The sequence below is a fragment of the Abramis brama genome, assembly GCF_963993115.1.
Source record: "Abramis brama genome assembly, chromosome: 5".
NCBI classification, from domain to species: Eukaryota; Metazoa; Chordata; class Actinopteri; order Cypriniformes; family Leuciscidae; genus Abramis; species Abramis brama.
In genome coordinates this window covers 16504455-16521036 of record NC_139967.1, presented here as the reverse complement: position 1 = coordinate 16521036, position 16582 = coordinate 16504455, and the positions used below count along the sequence as shown (strand labels likewise).

General features: G+C 35.7%; 4 protein-coding genes across 18 annotated transcripts in view; all 4 read right to left on the bottom strand.

Moving 5' to 3' along the window:
* Nucleotides 1-341: 341 nt before the first annotated feature.
* On the bottom strand, nt 342-696 carry LOC311083334 (histone H4). The gene has a single exon (XM_084114790.1). The coding sequence runs from the start codon at nt 669-671 to the stop codon at nt 360-362; it is 312 nt and encodes a 103-aa protein (XP_083970916.1). The 5' UTR covers nt 672-696; the 3' UTR covers nt 342-359.
* Nucleotides 697-1424: 728 nt separating this feature from the next.
* Nucleotides 1425-4399, bottom strand: cyb561a3a (cytochrome b561 family, member A3a). Of its 11 annotated transcripts, none has more exons than XM_084114815.1 (7): nt 4314-4392; nt 3770-3883; nt 3320-3516; nt 2881-3089; nt 2305-2459; nt 1877-2045; nt 1425-1691 (listed from the first exon to the last, which is right to left on the bottom strand). In XM_084114815.1, the coding sequence occupies exons 3-7, from the start codon at nt 3504-3506 to the stop codon at nt 1668-1670; spliced, it is 744 nt and encodes a 247-aa protein (XP_083970941.1). In that variant the 5' UTR covers nt 3507-3516; nt 3770-3883; nt 4314-4392; the 3' UTR covers nt 1425-1667. The 11 variants fall into 11 exon arrangements, with proteins under 11 accessions (XP_083970941.1, XP_083970936.1, XP_083970937.1 ...); XM_084114810.1 differs by having other exon boundaries at nt 3718-3883; nt 4113-4386; XM_084114811.1 differs by having other exon boundaries at nt 3718-3883; nt 4314-4386.
* A 1014-nt stretch (nt 4400-5413) lies between these two features.
* On the bottom strand, nt 5414-11537 carry hdr (hematopoietic death receptor). 2 transcript variants are annotated; one of them, XM_084114805.1, is made up of 10 exons: nt 11336-11537; nt 8709-8850; nt 8487-8615; nt 8212-8323; nt 7659-7750; nt 7408-7497; nt 7281-7321; nt 6864-7145; nt 6174-6210; nt 5414-6069 (listed from the first exon to the last, which is right to left on the bottom strand). In XM_084114805.1, the coding sequence occupies exons 1-10, from the start codon at nt 11354-11356 to the stop codon at nt 5777-5779; spliced, it is 1239 nt and encodes a 412-aa protein (XP_083970931.1). In that variant the 5' UTR covers nt 11357-11537; the 3' UTR covers nt 5414-5776. The 2 variants fall into 2 exon arrangements, with proteins under 2 accessions (XP_083970931.1, XP_083970932.1); XM_084114806.1 differs by having other exon boundaries at nt 7047-7145; nt 11336-11503.
* Nucleotides 11538-13537: 2000 nt separating this feature from the next.
* Nucleotides 13538-16582, bottom strand: part of unc5db (unc-5 netrin receptor Db) — a 182668-nt gene continuing 179623 nt past the window's right edge. For 3 of the 4 annotated variants that reach the window (XM_084115269.1, XM_084115268.1, XM_084115271.1), the window contains 2 exons: nt 16040-16218; nt 13538-15215 (listed from right to left, as the gene is read on the bottom strand). In XM_084115269.1, the coding sequence (XP_083971395.1) occupies nt 15032-15215; nt 16040-16218 (363 nt within the window). In that variant the 3' untranslated portion in view covers nt 13538-15031. The remainder of the gene's footprint in view (nt 15216-16039; nt 16219-16582) is intronic. The other variant, XM_084115270.1, reaches the window with a different exon arrangement.

Sequence of the window (16582 nt, the reverse complement as noted above, 5' to 3'; positions counted from 1 at the left end):
TTATACTAATAATTAGTAGTTTATATACATTTAAGAGTAAATGAAAACAAAAAAATCCTCACATTTCTGTCCGAGCACCCACTAATTAATGAACTGTTAAGTCATGTTTATGTTGTTAAAAGTAGTAGCCTACTGTTAATTCATGTAATTAACCATAAACAGCTTGCTTTTTTTGTTCCATTTTAAAATATGAACACAATAAAAAAGACGACTTAATGTGTTGTGGGAAACTTAAAAAACAATTATTTAAAATAAATAATAAAGAATACATTAAGACAGATTAATTTGCTCTTTTGATCGAATGTTTGGGCGGCTCTTAAAAGAGCCTTTTTTTTTAAAAAATCCGGTCCGGGTGAAATTTAACCGCCAAAACCATACAGAGTACGGCCTTGACGCTTCAGAGCGTACACTACGTCCATAGCAGTCACAGTCTTGCGCTTAGCATGTTCGGTGTAAGTTACAGCGTCGCGAATAACATTTTCAAGAAACACTTTCAGTACACCACGCGTCTCTTCGTAGATCAGACCAGAAATACGCTTCACACCACCGCGACGAGCTAAGCGGCGAATAGCTGGCTTTGTGATTCCTTGAATGTTGTCTCTCAGGACTTTGCGGTGACGTTTTGCACCACCTTTCCCAAGCCCCTTGCCGCCTTTTCCACGACCAGACATGGTAGCTAACTGAGATTTTAAAGAGCACGAATGAAATGGGATGGGCGTACTGGGGAAGACTGACAAGTATCTTTAAAGCGGACCTTGTTGAAACCATGCTTGTCACAACGCCACTGCGGGCGGAGCTCATCACGTCATGTAACAGTGCAAAACAAGAAGGGAAATAGGAAATGTTCTATTGAGCTTCTGTTTCTTTTCGAGTACAGATCATGGAATGGAAGAAAATGTATAACAAATAAACCATAGACTGTATAAAATAAAATAAACATGTATAATGTTGGGGTATTCACGATATTTCAGTTATTAGGACAGACCTCCTTATCCTATATCCTTGTAATATGCTGTCTGCTAGTTTTTCTGAGTACTATAATTACATTACTTTTGGGACCAAATTTAGTATGGATTTGCATTACATTTGTGTTTTAGTGCGTATATTTCAAACTATCAAACAATAGCTGATTGGATTTTTACTGAAATATGTAAATTTCAAACACCTCTGCCCAGCGCTTTGATTGGTACGAGACTGTCTCTGTTTCCTATTGGTTATTCACTGATGATGACGCGTGGTGGTTTGTCCCTGTCTGGTTTGAATGCCCTTCACAGCCGGTTTGAACCGGTTTGACAAACAAAGAGGAAAAACCTTCATCTGGTTTTCCTTCACAGACACAAACATTGATGTTTCATAAAATGATATTAATCATTTCTTATATACAGAGGCCTTCTTTAATAATAAATTAGCACAAAACACTGACAAATAGGCAGTGATTATTTATGATATTTTGCCTTTGCTCTACACAATTTCAAACAGCAGCAGCAACACAATCAAATCTAAGCAAAAACACATAAAGAGACGGGACTCTTCCCAGGAGTGCTCGGTATAATTAGAAATACAAAGACAAATGGTTGGAATTTTAGGGGATTTTGATTCAATTGAAGAGAGCTGATCAGTCAGAATGCAAATAAATATAACATTTTCAGACATTCAGCTTTGAGACATCAGCTTCCATCATATGCCAGGGGCTGAAAATGAGAGAAAGGGACAATATAAAAACATTTCTGTCAGAAAAAATTACTCCTATGAATACTTTCTTAGTTATTAATTTATGAATATAGAGAGGTTTATACTAAGGCAAGATAATTAAACATGACTTTTGTCACAATATTAGCAAGCCATTTCTTCATTTTCTTAAAATCCTTTGTCTTACCCTGTAAACTCCCTCATCATAGCCTGGCTCAGGACGCTGCCATATCTGATTGGACAAGATTTTCAAAACAACCAATCCAAATGCTACAATGATGACTCCCAAAGAATTTGCAGTGATTGCCTCTGGTGGTAATGCAGAATAAGACAGCGTCTCATTGGTGTTTGCTTTTCTGAGGAAAGAACCAATAGAAGAACGCATTTGCTATGGCACCACACTGAAGCTATTGAGAGCTCTACATTTATGAATACATGTTCTTTTCTATCTTCTTCTTTCTACATCATACTGCAAATCTTAAAACATATCGATTACAGCATAATGATCAGATCTACCAAATCAAACAGCACAAACGATCCATGAAGATCTCTCAAACATTAGTAGCCATATATACATAGGTTCTTCACCTGCAATAGCAGATTCAAGTCACTTACAGTGCAAAAAATAGCTTTTCGTTGATCCCTGAGATGCAAGATACAATGCTCAGTACCAAGATGATTCCTCCCATCCATACATGAGCTGGCTTTATAAGGGCACGTGCAGCCATTGGGGTGCAAGGTAAGAGGAACACGGTAAAACCCATGACCCACTGGGGGGGAATAGAGAAAAGGACATTTTTTTAGTTCCTGTGGGAAGACTCATACTTTTAATTTACTTCCTCTATGGAAGCATGTTTCTGCCACGGCATAAAACTAAAAAAGGTTATCGCAATTGTGAGTTTATATCTCACAATTCTGACTTTGTAACTTGCAATTGCAAGTTTATAGCTCACAATTCTGAGAAAAAAAGTCAGAGTTGTGAGTTATAAACTCATAATTGCCAGAAATAAAGTCAGAATTGTGAGATACAGACCCACAATTGTGAGTTTTAAGACAAAAGTCAGAATTACAAGATAAAAACTCGCACTTACCTTTTTAATTGTGTTTCATAGCGGAAACACGCTTCCATGGTCCTTCATATAACATATGAACATCTACACTGTACATGAGCAGTTTCAACACGATACACACCTGTGCAGTGAAAAGTGCAGTGGTACAAATCCCCACCCAGCTATGGAGGGAATAGAGGTTGGGTGTGTGGTTTTTGTTGTGGAAGTCGAACACAGCACAAAGCCCGAGAACAGACAGAATGAGAGAAAGGAGCAGAAGCCCAGCATGTAACAGCTTCCACGGGAGCTTATTGTGACCCCATGTCAGAGGAATACGGTACACTACGGCCGCTGGTTACAAGAGAAAAGGACATTAAGTTGACAAAAAAAAAAAACAAGTAGAATATTTTTCCCTATAACTAAAATCATATAATTTCACAAACAATGTAACACCGCAAACTAAAACAAACACAAACTTTCTACCACATACAGCTGAAACTATTGCTTGTGCAATGTCATGTGTTATATTACAGCTACAGTAGCATGAAACAAAAGGCAAAATAATACCCAATCAAACGTACCATTCCCATAAAGAACCACCATTCCAGTGACCATGAAGACCGGGTGCCAGTTGAAGTGCTTGGCTGAGCCGTCCCATGCAAATCCACCTCGGTAGGTGTAATTCCAGTGAGCTACTAATACCACACAGACAATCCCCAATATCAGGCACAGCAGATAGGTAACGTAAAATGCAACAATTCCTCTCATCTTGTGAGTGCTGCCGAGACAGAGAATGCAGATGAACTTTACTTACACACGTATTCAATCATAGAGGTGTTCACAAAGACAAACAACAACATTAATAAGCATTTAATAATATTTCAACTTGCCTTATAAAAACGCGTTGTGTCAGACTCAAATAAATATAATGCAGTGATATTTAAATAAAAAGAAAAAGAAAGAAGCAGTCAAAGTGTACCTATAAAAGGCTATATAAGCAGTGCAGCACATCTGAATGTACTGTAAGCTACCTTTATCTGGTATCTCACAAATATCAAACAACCTCGTGACAGGGTTTTTTTTTTTTTTCTGACTTGATCTCAGTTCCTCTTTCCATAATTCCCCATTATGATTTTCGATTTCGTCTGCAAACAGACCAGATGGCAAACAATAAATATTAGAAGAAATGAGGAACAGCAGAAAGGGAAAAACTAGCAATAGTAAGCATGAAATGGAAATTATGTCACTCAAAACTATAAATACTGTACAAAGAGAGAACTATACAAACTGCTTCCATGATGCAATGACATAATGTAACAAAACATTAAAAACATTTTGGTGTCAAAGACCTGTCGTATAAAAGAATAGACTTACGGAGCGGTTTATACTTTTTTTGTCTTACATTGCAGTTTGTGTCTTACATTACAGGTTGTTTTTGGTTGTGACGTAATGCCAGTCTGAGGACACTCGAAAACAGACGAGGTACCCACGCAAACTATTTTAAATATTGACTGTTAACGTAAGATAATATGATTTAATCAGATGTGATGCAAGAGAAAATAAGCGTGTACAAACTTTAACGACCAAGCTCTTGCGCTGATGATTTTGGGAAACGCAGAACCCAACATGGCATTTCCTGTTTAACTGCAAGGGTGCATGGGAAGTGTAGTGAACACGACCTATTTCGCAATAAAATACGATTACACAATTTATTTGAATTTTATCTCTTAACATTTGATAATCTAAAAAACACTGACGTAAGTAAAAAAAAAAACCAAAAAAAAAAAAAACCAATACAAATAATAACGTACAATAAGTGCCTATAAGGTGTCTTTAAAAGGCAATTACTACACAATTTTTTACACACTGAATCTCATTTTTTAAAACCAATACATACTGTAAGCTACGTAAGGCAAATGTCCCCAAAATGATATTTAAACACACACACACACACACACACACACGTCTGGTTCACTATCGTTGTGGGGACTCTCCATAGACTTAATGTTTTTTATACTGTACAAACTGTATATTCTATCTCCTTACACTAACCCCTAAACCTACCCATCACAGAAAACTTTCTTCATTTTTACATTTTCAAAAATATATAATTTAGTATGTTTATTAACCCATTTCCCTCGTGGGGACCGCTGGCTGGTCCCCACAATGGAGGTGATCTCAGGTTTTACTATCCTTGTGGGGACATTTGGTTCCCACAATGTAATATAAACCAAACGCACACACACACACACACACACATAAATATTCATATATATATACACACACACACACACACACACATATATATCACAAGTTAGGGATTTTGCACACGCGTCTTCAGAATGCACTGACAGCGTTCCTGTGTCATTTAGGATGAAGTGTTTTTCTTTTGCACCACGGTGGTTTGAAACTTGTTTTCCAGTGGGTCCTGCATCTCTAATCTGTCACTGTCATCCACTTTTTTCAACTATTTGTAAAGCCTAAAGATACATTTTGATGTTGAAATCCATATTTCGCAGGAGATCAGGTGACCTCTGGTGGCGAGCAAGCTGAAATACAGTTTTTATATACTAGAACTTGTAATGTATGCTGAGTTTGCGGACACTATATTCAGAACCTTAACATTATTTAAAACGTTATTGTAAAGTCACAATCATTAAGGGAAAAACAAAATGTACAAATGAATTGCTTTTATTAGTTCACAACAAAATAATTCACATGACATATGTTAACATATTCGAGATCATAATGCACAACAATTTTGTCTACAAAATGGGAAATAATACGACCACAATAATAGTAACACAACATTTCATAATATTAGAAGTCTTAAATATCACTTTTTTTTTTCCAAATGTAACTAATATTTGTAAACAACAGCATAGCATTTGTCTTTTCTAAACATTTGAACATTATTGGCCAACATAATAAATATTGAAACACTTTCCATTTTGGAATAGTTAGGAAATAACACTACATAAGGTAAGCCTTTGCTACCTGAGGTCACTAAAAGGGTGACAATATTTGTTTGTTTCCAGTCACTCATCTTCATATTTAAAGTAACCATTACTAATTGCCTTTGTCACAATATTGTCTGCTGACAGCCTTTGGTCTAAATAGATTAATGCTTCAATAAGACTGTTGAAATCTGCCTTCAGTCCCTCCTTTTCCATCCAGATTTTTAACAGTTCATAAACTCTGTCTTCTGGAAAAAGAGAATCTGTACTTTTGATTGAATTATCACTCAGTCCAATGAACCTGAAGAATCTGTTATGATAGTGGACATCAATTTCTTCAAAGAAATCAAACGTTTTCTTCAACGATTCATCTCCTGAAAAGGTGAGATGAAGTAAAACCAATTCAGCATAACCCTTTTTTTTTTCTTTTTTTTTAACGAATGCTGAAATTATGCAAGGAAAAAAGGTATGACCCTACCGTTCAAAGGAACAAGTCTTCTTGACAACTCTCGTTCCTAAAAGAGATGGAAGAATTTCATTTCATGGTAATTCAATTCAATTCACATGTATTTGTATAGTGAATTAATGTGATTTACTGATAGTTACAATAGCGGTTACTGGTGGTACTTATTTTTGAACAAGATGTCAACCAAAGCTTGACAAATCAAAATTTTAAATAACTTAGTTTTAGTCAATCTAACTTGTCTCACTGAGAGAGAGAGACAGACAAACAAACAAACACATATTTTTATACAGTATAAACTGCATATTCTAGATCTCTTGCCATACAGTCTGGGCTTCCAGATCAATATAAACATCATTATTTAATGGAGTAAGACATATTCCCAAAATTGACAGATTGCTCAAGAGTTACAGGAGACGTCAGGTCCAAAAATGCTGAACAAAAGGCATAAGCTGTCACCAATATCTAAATGAGTGCAAAAATATTGCGAAACATGACCTCTCCATGTTAAATTTAGTTTAAGATAGCCTGATTTTACAAAATATTACAAAACATAGAAAGTCTTTATCCTGAAAGCAAGCTATGACAATGCAGACACCAACAGATAGTAAATCTGCTACTTCATCCAGGCTTAGGAAATATTAAAAGCAGAGACTTAAGCATTGGTAGACGTGTTGTTAATACAAAGAAAGCGGCAACTCTCACCAAAGTGTGAGGCTGCCAGGCAATTGCAGAGCTTGGAGGCTGGTTAGTGTGGAGGGGCTGGAGGTTAATGGGCACAGCGGACATGGCCAGGCTAATTTGTGAGGAGTTGGCGGTGTTTGGGAGGCTGTCCCCTAGTCCCCTGTCTTTCTCCATCTCTGATGAAGCAGGTACATGGTTACACACCGCATAGTTTTGCTCAAGAAATGGCTGGAGCTGAGAGGAGTCATCTGTCTTGGAATTCTGGGCATTTTGCCTCTCCTCTATCACCTCCTCGCTGTCACCCTGCATGGCAAGAAAGACGTCATCTGGTCGTCATATTTACAGAGTTCAAATCAGTGCTGAGTTGCATCAAAATACATGAGTTTCTGTGGTTGGCTGATAAATCAAATGCACCAGATGCATGTCTTGTTGACCTACCATACAGATCTTAACCATTTCCCTTGGACTTCTTGATTTTACTGGAATTAAAAAAGATTTTGTACGATAAGCAAAAAAGAAACAAGGAAGAAATATTGAAAGAACTGAGGAAAGATGTGTGCCCTACCTGCTCCTTTACTTGGTTTTGACTTTGTCCAGTAGACGATACTCAAAATGCATGCCAGCATTGCAATTATTGGCACAACAATGAAAGTCACTGTAGGACAAAAGGGATGCAATCGCTATGAGAAACACTATGGAAACAAAACCTTTACAAAAGACAAATGTTGGACAGAATATCCCAGTTAACAACTATAAGTTCCTTTACTGAAATCACTGAAATCACTGGGCAACAGAGTGAGAAAGGTTTTCTACTACCTGAGATGGAGCTTCCCGAAGAGCTTCTCTTTCTACAAACTGTGTTGGAAATGTGTGTACAGCCTTTTACAATCTCCTCATCCTCTTTGCATCTGGGTTCAACAAATGAAATGATTTTGAGTCCAACAAATGAAACTACTGTCATCAGTTACTCACCTTCATGTCGTTCCAAACCTGTAAGACTTCCGTTCATCTTTGAAACACAAATTAAGATATTTTCTATTCCACCAAAACTTTGATGCTTCAAAAGACAGAAATCCCGGGGAATCGAGCCGTTTATTCCAAGAGTTCTGAAGAGATACTATTGCTTTATAGAATGAACAGATTTTATTTTATTCACATATAAACATTGATGAATGCAAATTAATAGAGCACATCAAATATAGTAAATAGAAGCTCAAAGTGCTTGCTTGTCATACCAGAACCAACGAAGTTTGTTCGTGCACATTTTCATTATTGGGTGTGCTATCCGTTCATGCTGATCAGTTTGATTAACATGAGACTTCTTTGTCCAAAATCTAAGTTTTGATCAAATTTTACATTAAGAACTTACCGGCTGCATTTCTTGCACACCTCACATGCCTGGTCAGGTAAGCAAAACGACCCCTGTTTGCACTTGCACTTTGTGTTCTGGGTAATTGTGCATTTCTCAGTGGTTTCCTGATCTACAGAAGGAAAGAAGGAGCACAAATAGCAGGCAATTTACAATTAAATATATCTGAAGGAAGTCTATCATGTGAGCACAAAATTGATTTGGCTTGCATGACCTTAAAAAATTTGCATAAATCTGAAAAACTTGACAATATTCTGTTCAAATAACAGAATTACCTATACGGCACATGGTGCACGATAAACACTTCTTCAGTCCATTTTCATGCTCAGTGTATGTGTCAAACTCGCATGTTTTACACTCTCCTTTTTTTGAAGCAGTAAGGCAGGCTGTTTTCACATAGGTTCCTGCAAAAAGATGAGGTGGTGGAATGTAAGTGCACATGCAAGACATTGTCTAACCAGAACTTAAAGTGTTTTTATTTATTTATTATCATGCACCAGCAGGGCAGTTCAGGCAGCAGATGTTATCATGTTCATACTCCAGGCTCTCTCTGCAGGAAACATCCCGGCTTGATCTGTTCTTGATGGACCCTTGAGCGCAGGACAGATCCAAGTGACTGATATTTAGCAACAACAAAACCTACACACAGAAGAAACAGTAAAAAGATGATGTGTGCTTCAATAAAGACTGACTTTCTGGTAAAAAGTGGTGTTGTATCTTATACTGACACCTATTGGTGTAAATCTTAGCGTACCTTTCATTTTATGTCTCGGAACACTTGAGTTTGTTTATGTGTGTTAGAAACTTAAAGGGATAGTTCAACCAAAAATGAAAATTCTGTCATAATTTACTTACCCTCAAGTTGTTCCTAACATATATGAAGTTCTTTGTTATGTGGAACACAAAAGAAGATATTCTGAAGAATGTCAGTAACCAAACAGTTGTGGGGCACCATTATGGGGCGCCGTTTGTAAAGCGGCTCACTCTGAAAATAACAGCAACATTTTGTCACATTTAGCTTCAAACTATGTTTAAAAAACTGGTATGAATTTTTGACGGTCACTTTTTAGCACATTTACAACAATATTTATCAACTTAGAGATATTTTAAATAGTTAAATATAAATATTAAATGTTACACCTAAATGTTAAATGTTAAATCTAAATGTTAAATCTAAATCTAAATGTTAAATCTAAATCTAAATGTTAAATCTAAATGTTAAATCTAAATCTAAATCTAAATGCTAAATCTAAATCTAAATGTTAAATCTAAATCTAAACCTAAATGTTAAATCTAAATGTTAAATCTAAATCTAAATGTTAAATCTAAATGTTAAATCTAAATGTTGATTCTAAATGTTAAATCTAAATCTAAATCTAAATGTTCAATCTAAATGTTTCGGGTGAAACTAAATATATAACTAATATGCAAATTCAAAATGCCGGTAACCGGAAGTGCCAAAATAAAAGCGCGAGGAGGTCAGTGTGTGTTTATAGCACGGTTTAGTGTCAAATAACGAATAAAAACCATTTCATCCGAGGAAATGGTCTCTTGGACATTGATTATCGTGATAATAACTACATAAAATAATAATCACGTTTGGAGAAACTGTATTTGTATATGATGACAGAGTGATGACATGACATTCAATCAAAGTGAGCCCCCTCGTGGCTGACTATTATAGCTACAGGTCATAAGTCCCGCACCTTTCATAAAAGTGACACTAGCCTACTCAAATACAGTTTCTCCAAACGTGTTGATTATTTTAGGTACTTATTACGATAATCCATGTCCAAGAGAGACCATTTCCTTGGATGAGATGGTTTTTATTCGTTATTTGACACTAAACCATGCTATAAACACACACTGACTTCCTCACGCTTTTATTTTGGCACTTCCGGTTACCGGCATTTTGAATTTGCATATTAGCTAAATATTTAGTTTCACCCGAAACATTTAGATTCAACATTTAGATTTAGATTTAGATTTAACATTTAGATTCAACATTTAGATTTAGATTTAACATTTAGATTTAGATTTAGATTTAACATTTAGATTTAGATTTAACATTTAGATTTAGATTTAACATTTAGATTTAGATTTAACATTTAGATTTAACATTTAGATTTAGCATTTAGATTTAGATTTAACATTTAGATTTAACATTTAGATTTAGATTTAGCATTTAGATTTAACATTTAACATTTAGGTTTAACATTTAATATTTAGATTTAACTATTTAAAATATCTCTAAGTTGACAAATATTGTTGTAAATGTGCTAAAAAGTGACCGTCAAAAATTCATACCAGTTTTTTAAACATAGTTTGAAGCTAAATGTGACAAAATGTTGCTGTTATTTTCAGAGTGAGCTACTTTACAAACGGCGCCCCATACACCATTGACTTGTATAGTGTATATGAAAAGAAATACTATAGAAATCAATGGTATTTCCCCCACAAATGTTTGCTTACAAACATTCTTCAAAATATCTTGTTTTATGCTCCACATAACAAAATAAATTTGTATATTCATATATATTAACCTGAAAAATTAATAGTCATGGAAATAAATAGGTTGTTTGTGTGTATTATATTAGGCTATATGCTATATATGTGTAAATTATATATATAATCTGAAAATTAAGTCAGAAATTAATCAGAAAATTTAATAGGCATGGAAATAAATAGGTTGTGTATATATATATATATATATATATATATATATATATATATATATATATATATATATATGCACAACCTATTTATTTCCATGCCTATTAAATTTTCTGATTAATTTTCTGACTTAAGTTTCAGATTAAGTCATTATCAATCCAATTTCCACGTTAAAACTGTTAAAACAGACTAAAGTTATGTGAGGATTTGTATATAGAGATAGATCAAATATAGATTCAGAGGTTACTCCATGGTTTCTAATTATTTTAAAACTTCTGTATTTTTTAATTGACAAAGATCTGTTGTGCCAGGTGGTTTATCGCCGCCGAACAGTCCAAGCATGTTTCAATTTAACGCGTCATGAAGCAAACTAAATTTCAAAGTTTCTCTATTACGACATTCAAATATACGGTATCTAAAAACAAATTAAATAAATGTTAAATTCACTTACCAAGAAAATAATGTATCGCATAGTAGTCAAATCATTGTGTCACTTTCTCCGTATAAACTGAAACAAGATTAAGTCCCAACACCAACCCACGGATAGTGCACCTCAGTATTTAGCTGTTGAGAAAACTTCCGGTCTTATATCATGGAATTGAGCGCTTCTTCAAACCTGAACACGCTGAATGCGAAGTGACCAATCCTACTATGGCCGAGGCTTTCCTTATGAATATTAATTAGGTTTCTTGTGACGTTACCCTTATAAGTGTCTGAGCGTTAATCACGTGGTCTAATTATTTTAGTGAACCAAGCCTTCGCTATAGTGGGATTCATACATTCTCAGGACTTCCCGAGACAACCTGGCTGGCACACAAATCGCTTACAAACTTCACATCGTGTTGAATAACTACTTTATATAATTCAATATTTTAAAATATGTCCGTCTATATTTTCTCACATCTTGGGAAAATATAGGGCCAGATAATCTTTCTACGTGTAAAACTTTAGTCAAATAACCATGTGAGTGAATCTCCAACAACCGTATATTCTCAGGACATCTGAACGCACACATACCATTATTATCAGTTTCCGCAATGCAAGGCCATCTCTGTCAGTTTGGCGCTATCTAGCAGACAGTTGACTGTGACAGTGCGATACTATGACTGTTGAGGGACACTGTAAACACAGGAAGCTGGCGGATGCTCTAGTTGACTGAGGAAGGTGGGACTTCTGTTTGTTTATTCATGTATCAAGTCTAAGGGGAATTTCATACTGATGCTTCAGAATGCAGACAAAGGTCGCTCCTTATACTCAAACACAATCAACCATGTGATCCATTCATTAGCAATATTAGATTAGCCTACACTGGGATTTTTCAACCAATTTTTAATTGTATTAGTGATAAGTTTTCCAGATAAACTACAATATTTGTATGGCCTGTTGTAAGGCATTACTGTGGCCCATTGAAAGCAGCATTCTTTCCTTTCGACAAATCTAGTCACTAGCCTAAATTGTTTTGTTGCTTCCTGAAAACTGATTTAGTTTTCTTCCCTCTGCCTTTCTTCAGACAGAGATGCCAAACAACCAATTACAGCAACATTAAGTGAATTTTCTTTAATGGAATTGCAGGCTTTATACACACTGTTATTGTATCATCTTCAAATTGGAGTTTTATTAATATGTATTTGCTTATTCATATTTCTCAATGTTGCTCAAAGAATTGATCTAACATTAACAAGAACAAACAAACAAACTCGTAGTTACCATGGTTATGAGGGCTGACTCTTTAGTCCCTTATGTGTCCTTTGATAAGAAGTTCCTGAAAGAGGAGGGGTTGTTTGAGATAAGACTACCAGCTGTGGACTTTGCATCAGCCATTTATAAAACTAAATTACGGCATGTCTGAGACATTAAATTTGCTGAAATGAACGTTTTCATTTCATTGCACTATTGGCTACAGTTCTGAGGATATTGGGCTGATTTACTGTATGCCTTAAACACAGAAGTGTATGTGTTAATCGCCTTGTTTTGTAGAGATTCATCAGGATATTAGTTTAATTTTTAAGAACTAAATTTGCTCAGATTAAGAGGAACAAGTTGCAGAACAATGCAAACGTCCTGTGCCGTTTCTGTAAGGCACAGAAACGGACAGAATAAAGACATGGGGCATGTTTGCTAGAGTTGCAGCTCTCTTTAGCTGTACATTTATTTCCAAAAGACTGCATATACATCCGCAAACTACTGTACAGAAAACATCCAAAATGTTCATAATCATAGATACAATATACCACAAAGCTGGCCTGGCGATACCAAACAAGTATATTTAGCACTAGAAAAGCTCTTGACCCCTGCATATCAGTGTAATATAGTGTTTGTTTTTTTTTAAACTGATATTTTACAGTACATTTGCATGATTCAGAACCATCTTCAGAACCTGTACAACATTCACCATTTACAGAAGTTATACAAGGCACAAGAATCATAATTTGAAGCAAAGGCCTAAATATAACATGAACGTGGGAAGGATTATTATCAACTTTACCGTTTGAAGGCTTTCTGGAAGTTTATCAAATAGTACCACTATAACTGTAGTCTACAATAATAGGGCAAAATCAGTTTTGCTGATTTTTGTTGTTGTTGTTGTTGTTGAAAGTTTTTGCTGAAGTTTGGTTTGATAGCCATTTCTAGATTTTTTTTTTTTTTTTTTTTTGCTTGAATTATTTCTGTACTTGAAGCTTAAACGTCATGTTCCATCATTTGGACATAAATATGAACTTGAATAAAGTTTAATGAGCACAAAAGCAATTTTCTTTCAAATTCATTAAAATGATGACACGATGTGTTTTAATTCGATTTTAGAGGGGGTGACAGCAAATTTGGTAATAAAATAAAATCAAGATTTTAATTTATTTGATAGTTATGTGGACAACTGGTGGTTTAGCAGCGTCTAAATAAGTCAAACAGGCTACTGATCTCAGTGCTGATCAGATTTGTTAAATGCTTCATAAAACTTATGTTAAAACTACAATTAAAATGTGGTGCGCATTGTAGTGTCTAAAACTAAAAAACAAATAAAATGAGCTCTTGGAGGCATTTCTGTTTGAGGGAGAAGGTTAATGAAGTAGATAACTTGGAAAAGCAGGACATAACTTTTTTTCCCCTGCAATTCTGACAGCATTTTTCCACATAGCTCCTTTCCTTTTATCAGACCTTAATTATAACTCTCTCTGCTCACCGGCCCGTGTTCCCCCATTGTGTTTCTCACTGCACGGTGGAATTTGGTCAGAGGAGATAAGAGAGGCTAATTTTACAGAGGTCTCTTGGAGCTCTTCCTTTTCAGCTGCATTTCAAAAGAAAGCTCTAAATGTTAACAAAAGGTATGTGCTGCCGTTGCACGGCGTGAGTAAACGCTTCTTCAGGTCGTCTCAGGCCTGACGCTCTCTACAAAAGGCATGATACCGCTCCTGATGACTACACACGCTCACAGGAACAGAGTAATGCATTTAAGCGTGTGATGGGGTTATGCTTTAAGGTCTTCAGAGGGAAAAACGTAATTGATTTTTTACCTCCTAACCTGCATAACTTTCATAGCTGAAAAAAAGTTAGAATCTTTATATCACCATATATTATTCATAATTATTCCTCAACTGATCTCATTAAGACGGCAAAATGACAATAAAACAACAATAGAAATAAAAGAACAGAGTGAGCCACAATCACAATGTGTTTTCAGGAGTGCATTTCCTTCTCTTCCCTTCTCTAAACATCATATAGTGCAAACAAAGCACACATCAGTAGTAACATGCAGAAGGAATATAAATACTGCGGAACTCTGGGACACTGTTGGAGAAATAGGAAAAGATTAACGAAATGCTCAAGAAAATCCCTGCCTGGCCACCAATCAAATCCCTCACAAAAAAAAAAAAAAAATCATAAACACCAAAGAAAGGCTAAGGCGGAATTTCATGTAACATGTGATGGATTGGCACTGTGATGTTTGCTTCGAGAAAAGCATCTTGAAGCTGTTGAATCTGTGCCGAATTCATGCCAACTTGCACATGTACAACTTTGCACATGGTCAGATACGTGAAACTGTCTGATTGGTCGCCTCCTTTCCCAGGCTTCTCTCAGCTCGGATACCTTAGCTGGTTGAAGATGCTGGCGAATTGCACCTGGTGGAATAAGTGTGGTCTTCAATAGTCCCTCAGAACGTAAAGTCTGTTTCTTTCTCATCTGGACTCTGAGGCAGACTTTTACAGTGGATCTTTCCAATCTCCTCCAAAGCACTTGCAAGTGAGTCAAGATCTCCACTGTCCTGATGCCTGGCCTCCCAGAGACTGAGAATGACAGCAGAGGGACTCTTCTGCTTGGTAAAGTAGGACAGGTTCCTGTGCAGGAAGGAAATGGAGGGTTCACAATAGAAGAAAATGTTAGTACATAGCAAGAGAATATTTTGAGTGTCAACCTACTCTCCTTCTATTGTTTTATTAGGTACAACAGTCTAAACAGATACATGTCGTGTGCACTGTCACATGTAAAGTGCCAGTAGATGGCAGTGTTGTAATATAATTCCAAACTCAAATGGTCATGTAGCACAGCATAGGTTCAAGTAAAGGTAACATAATGTTTACATAATTCAATTCTGAATTGCCATTTGATTATTTTAAATGGCACAATTTACAGAACTGTAATACCAGTTCATATCTTCAGAACTGTTCTCATAAATGACACATTAAAATATTAGTAGTAGGCTACCAGGGTGAATGAAAACGTCTTCAATTGCTCAGTTCTCTTTTTATTTGCATGGTTTCCTTTTGTGGAGTTACTTGGTTGCAAGTCTTGTTAAAAAAGAGCCAACTGACCAATAAATCATTCAGATTTAAAAGGAAAATTAAGGGTTTCAGCTCGTAGATCATCTACACAGAAATAAATATCAGCATAAACTATCAATATATGTCATACAATCGCTTTATAGATAAAGGGAAGGTGGCTCTCATCTCTCCAGTCTCTAGTGGTTATTTAACTTCTAACCTTTGCAGAAACTGAATTCAATAAAGATGAAAAGCCTGAAGAGTATGAGTTCTGAGTGAAATGATCGAGCAAAGTGGAGTGCAGTCTCAGCTTATTATTCAAGGGCATTGTTAACAAAGAGCACTGCCGCAATAAGTTTCAATCAGTCCTGTTGCCTTGGCTATATCTCTCCGGCGCTCACCTTTGAATGTGGAGTTTCTGAGCTAAGAGCTGCCAGTCCTTGCCCTTGGCGTTGGCAGTATCGAAGGTGGTGCATATCCGCTGACGTATGGACAGGGGGATTTTGAAGGCTTTGGCCCCTGTCTGTGACGTCACCGTGCAATCTGCCTGCATAAAAAATGGGACCGTCTCTTTCTCACTCTGAAAAACAACAACCAAAAAAAAAACTTTTTTTAGCATGCATTTGTGTTCATCTACAAAGGGGCTTGAAAAACCACTGACACACTAGAAAGGTTTAGAATATATTTTCCCCATATAGTAAAAGACCAACATTTTTAAAAGAATAGTTAAAGCGAAATCTCTTTCATTATTTCTTTATTTTATTATTGGTATTAACTAATTTAACTATTTTTGTCATTTCAAACCTGTAAAAAAGAATTTCTAAAGATTTATAAAAAATAAAATAAATTCAATACAACAACGTTCAATATGGGCTGTTAAGCTCTAAAAAGGACAAAAAAGCAGTCCAGATGACTTATGTGCGCTATATCCCAAGTCTTCTGAA